The 8419-nt window shown below is 32.9% G+C and overlaps 2 protein-coding genes across 2 annotated transcripts; one reads left to right on the top strand and one right to left on the bottom strand.

The window, feature by feature from the left end:
- Positions 1 to 1115: 1115 nt before the first annotated feature.
- LOC126713593 (protein CUP-SHAPED COTYLEDON 1-like) lies at positions 1116 to 2780 on the top strand. The gene is made up of 2 exons (XM_050413378.1): positions 1116 to 1731; positions 2356 to 2780. Exons 1-2 carry the CDS (start codon positions 1246 to 1248, stop codon positions 2572 to 2574), a joined length of 705 nt encoding a protein of 234 aa, XP_050269335.1. The 5' UTR covers positions 1116 to 1245; the 3' UTR covers positions 2575 to 2780.
- A 478-nt stretch (positions 2781 to 3258) lies between these two features.
- LOC126718023 (uncharacterized) lies at positions 3259 to 8123 on the bottom strand. Its single transcript, XM_050420050.1, has 8 exons — positions 7592 to 8123; positions 6741 to 6809; positions 6416 to 6616; positions 6188 to 6331; positions 5069 to 5188; positions 4901 to 4987; positions 3937 to 4382; positions 3259 to 3489 (listed from the first exon to the last, which is right to left on the bottom strand). Coding segments are annotated over exons 1-8 (1431 nt in total). The 5' UTR covers positions 7955 to 8123; the 3' UTR covers positions 3259 to 3488.
- Between the last annotated feature and the right edge of the window lie 296 nt (positions 8124 to 8419).

The raw sequence follows: 8419 nt of genomic DNA, 5'->3' as shown, positions 1-8419 counted from the left end.
TGCACCCTTGATGGGGATTTTGTTGTTTTAGACACTCCTGTATCGGAAGAACTTTGTATTATTTTAGATTCTGATGCTTCTGGTCTGTACTCCTTAAGGATTTTAGCCAACACTTCGCCTTTTATGGCTAGTTAATGCAGTATTCCCCTTTAACCAAAAAAAAAAGTCAACTATTAAACCCTACAAAAATCTTAATTCACTTTGTACAACATGTTTTCTAATTGAACTATTAACAACATAACCACTTACCTCTTGCTCCAAAAAAAAAAAAAAAAAAAAACTACCATAAAACCTAACTTGTCCGGATCAAGTGAACTACTTAGGGTATTGCACCTAATGCAATAGTTTGAAATTGAGAATTGAAAAAAAAAAAAAAAATCGATCTTAACCATGAAATAAAAAAGAGTGAGAAAAAGTTTAAAAATAAAAGTAGTAAAAAATGTGTGACTATCATTATTCATTATTTAAACTCATGATAACAACCTTTGATATAATTATATATGATCAAAGTCAACTATTAAACCCTACAAAAATTAATCTTAATTCACTTTGTACAACTAGTTACCTAATTGAACTATTAACTACATAATCACCTACTTCTTGCTCCCAAAAAAAACAAAAGTGTGTGACTATCATTATTCATTATTTAAAGTCACAATAACCATCACTGATATGATTATATATAATCAAAGTCAACGATTAAACCCTACAAAAAAAAATTAATCTTAATTCACTTTGTCAAGTAGTTACCTAATTGAACTATTAATTAACATAATTTAACTTGTCCGGATCAAGCAACCCCTTAAGGTATTGCACCTGATAATAGCTTAAAATTGATAGTTGACAAAAAAAAAAAAAAAATTAAATTAAATCTTAACAATTGTATATAAAAAAAAGAGTGAGAAAAAAAATGTTTAAAAATAAAAGTAGTAAAAATATTTTGTGACGAGTGGAGAGGAGGTAAATAGTAAATATCACTGCCGCCGACTTTAGAAAGAATTTCCAATTCCGAGTTGGAGACGTACGTAGTATATGCATGTACATATATAATAATATGAGCAAATTAAACCCTACCATTCTACCACTATATTCATTACTATACTTTCACAGTTTCTAATCCTTCCTCTTCCTCTTCGATCTTCTATTCTTTGAGGGAATCATTACTCTCTGCAATCAAACCCCACCCCTTTATTTACATCCTTTTTATTCATACTTGAGAAAAATTCATTACCATTGAATATATATATGGAGAATAAATTTACATGTACAAGTTCTGAATTTATGGATGAACCATATATCAGATTTCGTCCTCACAAAAGAGAACTGATCAAATTTTATCTTCTCAACAAGATCATCGGCAAACCCATTGGTTACACCAATCCAGTGATGGACTGTGACGTGTATGGTGACCCAAAGATTTGGAGAAAACACTTTGAAAGAACTGGAACGCAAACTCTTTATTTTTACACTAAACTTAAGGGTAGAAACAAAGGGAAAAGAGTGGAGAGAGCCACGGAGTTTGGCACCTGGAAAGCTCAAAACGATGTCAAAGTTTATGATCTTGATGACGATGAAGAACAAGAACGTGTCGTTTTCAACAAAAGACAATGTAAACATATTGGGTCTAAGAGGAGCTTCAGCTTTGTTGCGAGGAAAGGGTTTGATGCCAATGGTAGATGGACCATGCACGAGTACAGACTCGATGGAGTCTTCAAAAGCATACGCAATGATGTAAGTTTTTTTTTTTTTTTTTTTAATTATTTAAAATTTTGGTTTTCTTTATACTGTTTCTTGATTCTTATTGGTTTTTTCTTCCCTTTTATTGTTATAAGTAGGTTTTTTTTTTATTTGTTTTTGTCTTTCAACATGTTATATATTAATTTTCTATATAGAATTATAGCACTGTTTCTTGATTTTTTTTTTCTTCTTATTATTATTGGTAAGTTTTTTTTTTTTTTTTTTTCAACGCGTTCAGTTTCTAGTTGATATTTGTATGTTTCTTGATTTTTTTTTTCTTTTGTTTCTTTATTATTATTAATCGGAGATTTTATATAGGGTTCTATTATTATAATTAGTATATAATTTTTTTTTTCTGTTTCCAGCTTTACTTGCAAGGAAATAGCATCATGATAAAATCTTTTATATTGAAGAATATAATATATCTTGTTGTTTCTGTATTATTTGTTTGGAAATTAGATCATCAAAAAAAAAAAAATTGTTCGGAAATTAAATTGAAGTAAAGATATATAAAGTTATAGAACAATTTTGTTAATTCTCATCCACAGTCAATATTAAGTCGATTATTATATGAACTGTTTGTTTCTAAATGCTTTTTTTTTTTTCATTGAATTGCAGGAAGAGTATGTCCTCTGCCAGATTAATAAAGTGGAAAAACAAGGAAGGAATACTAGAGAAAATTCACTCAAGAAAGAAGAAACTTCTCAGACAGGGTCTACATCTGAGAATTTCGAGTGTCCTCAACCTGTCAATTTTCACAATCCATTTCAAAGTTCTCAAGATGAAGGGGCACAATACTCGGACAGAAGTCCACTCTGGTCTGAAATTAGATGGTAAATGCATTTGAAGAGATCATTTGGATATTGATTCATTCTTTACACAGTAGTTTAAAAGCTGTTCTTGAATATGTGTAATCCTTTGGTGTAATTCATTGTTTGTTTTGTATTTTCGGGATAAAGTAACTGGGCTAACTTTAATCAATGTTCTTCCTTCAGATCTTTTTCAGTTGGTGCACAGAGATATATAGCATCTCTATTTTTTTAGATGTTTGCAATCCGTACATCACTCTTATTTCGTTCACTCCCTTGATCTTTTTGTTTAGCTCTCTTGTTTTTGTAATGTTAAAACAATATTATTAATAATCGCCAATCGGTGGTGATTGAAGTTTCCATCCCCTCATCAATGGCTATGCTTCATAGCTACCCTGTATCCAAACTTGCTTTTGTTGTTGCTGGTTATGTCTTTGTTAAGGGTAATTTGTCAACTGCTGGTGCAAATTTTTATAGGTGTGATGCATTTAACTCCTTCATTAAGTATAAATCTGAATGGGTCCTCCATGCTCATGGACCTATGCAGCTATACTCAAGCTTCTGGTCCTGGTTGAGCCAAGTTGCATGCCACTATATAAAGATTTATCTCCATGCTCATAACTCTTTACATGGACCTATATAATTATATATTGTCTTAACCGCACCTTCACCTTTTTTTTTAAAGCATCTTCACATACATCCAAAACAGAAGTTTGGTCCCAAAAGATTATTTTTCCAATTATCCCTCTAAACTATTATATCCAGAAGGTACCGTATTTCTACAAATATATAAAGTCAACAGCAATATGATCACTAAAAAAAAGACAGAAATGCTCCTATATATACTAGCATATGTCCCAAGCTTTAGGTTGAAAATGCGAAGCATCTTCTCACCAAATTGGAGATATATTTGAATACTTAACTCACATATCCTGCATTCAACCTACAAGAAGCAGCAAAAAACAAAGACATGAGATATAATACATTCCCACTCCACCAAAAAAAAAAAAAAAAAGCCTGTATGAAATCAACTAAAACAATGATATACGAGGAAAAGAATAACTTAAATAAATAAAAGCTATCATAATATTTTGGATGTGAATTTACAATATTAAATCATTGCAGAGGGAATTGAAATGTCCAACTACGCAGAAATGAGAAGGGACAAGTTCACATGTTCAGACCAAATCCGATCACATTTCTGCAATAAGAATTCAGTTCAACTTCAATCCAAATTGAAAGATTTGTCATTTCAAACACTAGGGTCTACTTATTGTTAGAAATTTTGAGAACGAAAAAGCAATAGTGTAACAAATTAAATGCTAGAATCAAAATGTGAAAACATAACAGTGATCAAGAATTAGTCAATTTAAAATTGCATGGCACTCACTATGTCCATCTCTTTTGAGGAGTTGCATCCTTAGATCCAGCTAGGTGTCGCCTTTTACTCTTTCTTGAGTCTCCACCAGCTAACTGCTTTTGCCTTGAAGAAGACATTGCATCAGATTTCCAATTTGTAGATATTTCTTTAAGCGGACTCACTGATCGAGATTTTGAGCGCCAATCAGTTGGTCTCACAATGGAACCAGAAGGTTTTGTTGGCACTGACATCTGATTTCCTGTAGAAGCACAGTTGCTATTCTTAACAGAAATCTCTTCAATTTTAGCAACACGAGCATGTGACCGGTTTGCAGAGGAGCAATCTGAATCAGAAGATGAAGGGCTAGTAGTACTATCCATATCATAAAGGAGATTATCTGTCATGCATGGAAGTTTCTCACTGGTTGAGTCTGAGGCAGAGAAGGAAGATCTCCGAAGCCTTGTGAAGTGAACCACCTGTATTTAATTATATTTTAGTTATAAAATTCAAAACATCATGATCAAATTCTTTTTTCGATAGGTAATACATCATTATCAAATTCTTTTAGACACAATATCAATTACATTGTAACCCAACAAGTAAACATTGGAAAAAAGTTTTTGTAAATAGATCATTTGTTGCCTACATTTCCAACTAACACCATATTCTTCTTTTTCAAATATGCAAAGCTTTTCCTCATTGAATTTCACATAGGTAGTACCATTGGTATGGATATCCTTTTTAAATGATAAAAGGTGATAATTCCATCATTTAACATAGAAGGGCAGTGCATAATCTGACTATATCATTACAAACAGCAAAAAGCAAGGAAGTCCAATAATAATAAAATGAATGGGGAAGAGAGGAGGGGGGCGCAGTTGTGGGGGGGGGGGGGGGGGGGGGGGGGTTTGCAAAGATTACTTGTACTCTATGTACTGTAATTATGCCATCTCTAAACTGTACAGCCACCAGATTGTGACCACCTTCTTCTTACCTTTTGCTCTAGGACCACCATGTCCTTCTTCAGTCTTGTGATTATCATGTTCTTCCTACGTATAATTTCTTCTAACTCTGAAATCCTCTGTTATGAAGGAAATAGATTGATCAAATAAAAAGCTTTGTTGAGAACAAAATGCCAAAAGGATTATAAATAGATCATTACCTTTGAACCAGCAACATCAGATGATTGGAGCAAAGTGGATAGCTTCTTTATGGTGGCATCCTTCTCTTCACAGTCCCTCTTGAGGTTGTAAATGTCTTGTTCTACTGCCAATGTGTTCATCTAATATAAATGCACCATATGGCATTAGAAATACACAAAACATATCTCTATAGAACTTAATTATCTTTTTAAACATTTCTTGTTCATTTACCCTCTCTCTGATTCTTGGTTAAAAAAATGAAATGAGTATTTACTTAACCCATTGCCAGTCTATTCTGTGTATGACAGTAAAAATTAGGATTCACTTTTTAATCATAGACCTATATGAAGGTATTTTGAGACAGTATTGGTAGAAAATTTACACAACCAAAAAGGATCATCCGATAACAATATCCCAATCATCAACTAAAATCAAATCAATGTGTAATGTTGCAAGCACAAGATGACTGAAAGGCAACTATTTGAAAGAAAAAAAAACACTTGAAGAAATCGTGTAGAATACAAATAAATAGCTAAGGTAATCTCCAATCATCCTCAACAATAAATAACAGAAAAAAAAAAAAAAAAAAAAAAAAAAAAAAAAAAAGGTCCTGTCCAGCTCAGAAAAATTAATTCCCTGCATTTTATATTATCAAATCAACTTATAGATTGATTTCATAACTACGTCCTGGTCCATGGTGATTTTCTGCCAAATAGGTTATGTAATGCATACTATTCCTAAGAGAGTAAAGCCCATAAGGTCTTCTTAAGATTGTTCAACTTCACCACCCTCCCCAACCATAATCATATAAAGTGCTAAGGTCAATTAGTGTTATAAAGGAATCAAAAATTTCCTATTGAAATATACTTGTCTCACTGTCTCTCTCTTCATAAAATTCAAAAGGAAGTGCATGAACAAGAAAAACAATGCACATTCAGTACCCTAACTCAAGAACCTCTTCTATTAAAAAAAAATTCTAAATCACAAGAACTAACTTAAGTGATCATTAATTGCAAAATCAGATGTCTATTGAACCTTTTTTTTTTTTGGATAAGTCAATGTCTACTGAACATTAATATGAGATTGTTCTATATTTACAAATCACTATAATCAATAATGCTTCTTGCCCTCCACATTACCTGAATGTCAGCAGCAGATGTGACACTTGAAGCCCAATCTGACAAATCAGACATCCGACGCTCTTCTGGTTCAGCATCATTTGAGAATGACATTTTATATTGAATTATCTCATCCCCAGTTGAAGATTTCCTTAGAGAGTTATCCTGAAACCGAACTTAAGAAAATAACTAAGGGAATTGAAGCCATTTAACAGGGACACTGGAAAACTGTTAAAAATGAATTCTTACCTCCAAGTCACGATGTTTATCACAGAGCCAACAGCCGCAATCAATGAATTTAACTGCGTCAGAGCCGAATGCTTCTTCACATGGTGAATCTGCCTTCTTGATGAATGTAGTTTCAACCCCACCATCTGAGTGGTCCCTAACAATATCAACCTCCTCACACATTTTGTCAAGCTTCTGTTGCATGCTTGAAAGCACCTGATTCTGAAGAATAATTTGGAACAAAACAATTATTAAATTTTAAAATAAAAAAATAAAATAAAATAAAAAACCTTAAATCAAATTAGTCATTTCAACTTTCTGAGTGGTGGTCCTTAACAATACTAACCTGCTCTCCCTGATTGCCAAGCTTGCACAGATTGTCAAGCTTCTGTTGCATGCTTGAAAGTACCTGATCCTGAAGAATAATTTGAGAAAAAAAAAAAGTTCAAATCAAATTAGTCATTATAACTTTCTTCAAATAAGGTATAATTTTTTATTTTTAAAAAAAAAATCAAACTTTATTTATTTTGATTCTAGAAGAATATTCAAAATTCGAAGTATCAAACTGTAGAAACTATTATCAAATTAGTCATTATAACTTTCTTCAAATAAAGGATAATTTTTTATTAAAAAAAAATCTTTATTGAATTTTTATTCTAGTTGAATATTCAAAATTCAAAGTATCAAACTCTAGAAACTATTCTGAAAATTTGCTATTCTATACACCCAAAAAAAAAAAAAAAAATTGTTACTGAATTGTTACAATTTTTGCTCAAGGTTAGATTCAAAAGCAAAATTAGACCCAATTATTCAAGGAAAATCACAACATTAAACCAACCGCAGAAGGAAATCAGCAAACCAAAAGGCCCTAATGAAGAAATTCAAGCATAAACTACAAATTACACTAAGATTAAACGATACCAGAATCTGAATCACAGAATCTAAACCCTATTATTTATGTAACGAAGCATAAACCCAACATTAAAATTAAAATATGATTAATAAACAAACCCAGTTATTAAATACAAGCAGAACAATGCAAATGAGCTCAAAAATTAGGCCTTCAAACCAAAAGCAAAACGCTTTTTAAAACAAACAAACAAAAACTAATAATTACAATGTAAAAGTAAATTAAACAAACCCTAATATTAAGTCATGCATTAAATTGAAGAGAGAGAGAGAGAGAGAAAGACGAACCCTAAGTTCCACAGCTTCTGTGAGCTGCCAAATGAGCCGGTTCTTCTTCGACTCGGCGACGGCGACGCCGATCACGGCAACGATGAGGAACCTCTGGACAGGAGTAAAGAGCTCCCAAGCCACGGCTTCGGCTCGGCTCAAGCCGACATTTTTAGCCGAGCTGGCTTCCTCGGCGTTGACGAGCCGCCCCTGGAGTGACACCCATGCGAGCCGCTTAGCCGAGAGGATCGGACGGCTCGGCTGAGCAAAGTTACTCGAGAGCCGACGCGCAGGAGTCGAAGAAAACGGCGCCAGAGAAACCAGAGCCGCGCCGCCGGTTTCGAAGCCGAGTTCGGTATCGGCTTCTTGTTCTTCTTCTTTCATCGCTGGTTTTAAATGTGAATGAGAGAGAGAGAGAGAGAGATTTTGGGAGCGTGATTGAAGCTACTATATATCGTTTTATTGAATTTTGAAAGGTCGTTTTGGGTGATAATAATAAATTTTTGAAGTTGTACTTTCTATTTTTATGTATTTGTTGTGTGTGTGTATCTGTGTTTTTGTATTTTGAAAATTTTTTGAACTTCGGATTTTGAGAGGGAAAGGTTTAAAGCACAACGACAAAATATAGAAGATGAACGTTATATGGACTTTGACATGTTGTGAACCTTTGAACGTTAGGTTTTGTTTGTCTCTAGTTCTTTACACTTTTTTTTTTCTTGTTTAATTTATGTAAAGTTTTGATGGTTGAATAAGAGATCCGAAGTTCAGTTCCGCCTACACCAAAAATCGATTGGTTTCTTAATCTAATGGTACAGAGCTATTTTCAGGAATGGATACTATATGTTGAAA

The sequence above is a fragment of the Quercus robur genome, chromosome 1 (assembly GCF_932294415.1).
Source record: "Quercus robur chromosome 1, dhQueRobu3.1, whole genome shotgun sequence".
NCBI lineage: Eukaryota > Viridiplantae > Streptophyta > Magnoliopsida > Fagales > Fagaceae > Quercus > Quercus robur.
The sequence above is the reverse complement of the archived record's forward strand: the minus strand, read 5'-3'. Positions and strand labels throughout refer to the sequence as shown.

What these genes read in the sequence shown, in the direction of transcription:
- LOC126718023 (XM_050420050.1), bottom strand. Translation starts at nt 7,954, where the DNA reads ATGAAAGAAGAAGAACAAGAAGCCGATACCGAACTCGGCTTCGAAACC. An exon ending in CAGAAGCTGTGGAACTTAGG is followed by an intron (nt 6,810 to 7,591) that starts GTTCGTCTTTCT and finishes ATTATTCTTCAG; the next exon opens with GATCAGGTACTTTCAAGCAT. An exon ending in CATCTGCTGCTGACATTCAG is followed by an intron (nt 5,189 to 6,187) that starts GTAATGTGGAGG and finishes CATTTATATTAG; the next exon opens with ATGAACACATTGGCAGTAGA.
- LOC126713593 (XM_050413378.1), top strand. Translation starts at nt 1,246, where the DNA reads ATGGAGAATAAATTTACATGTACAAGTTCTGAATTTATGGATGAACCA. An exon ending in TCAAAAGCATACGCAATGAT is followed by an intron (nt 1,732 to 2,355) that starts GTAAGTTTTTTT and finishes ATTGAATTGCAG; the next exon opens with GAAGAGTATGTCCTCTGCCA.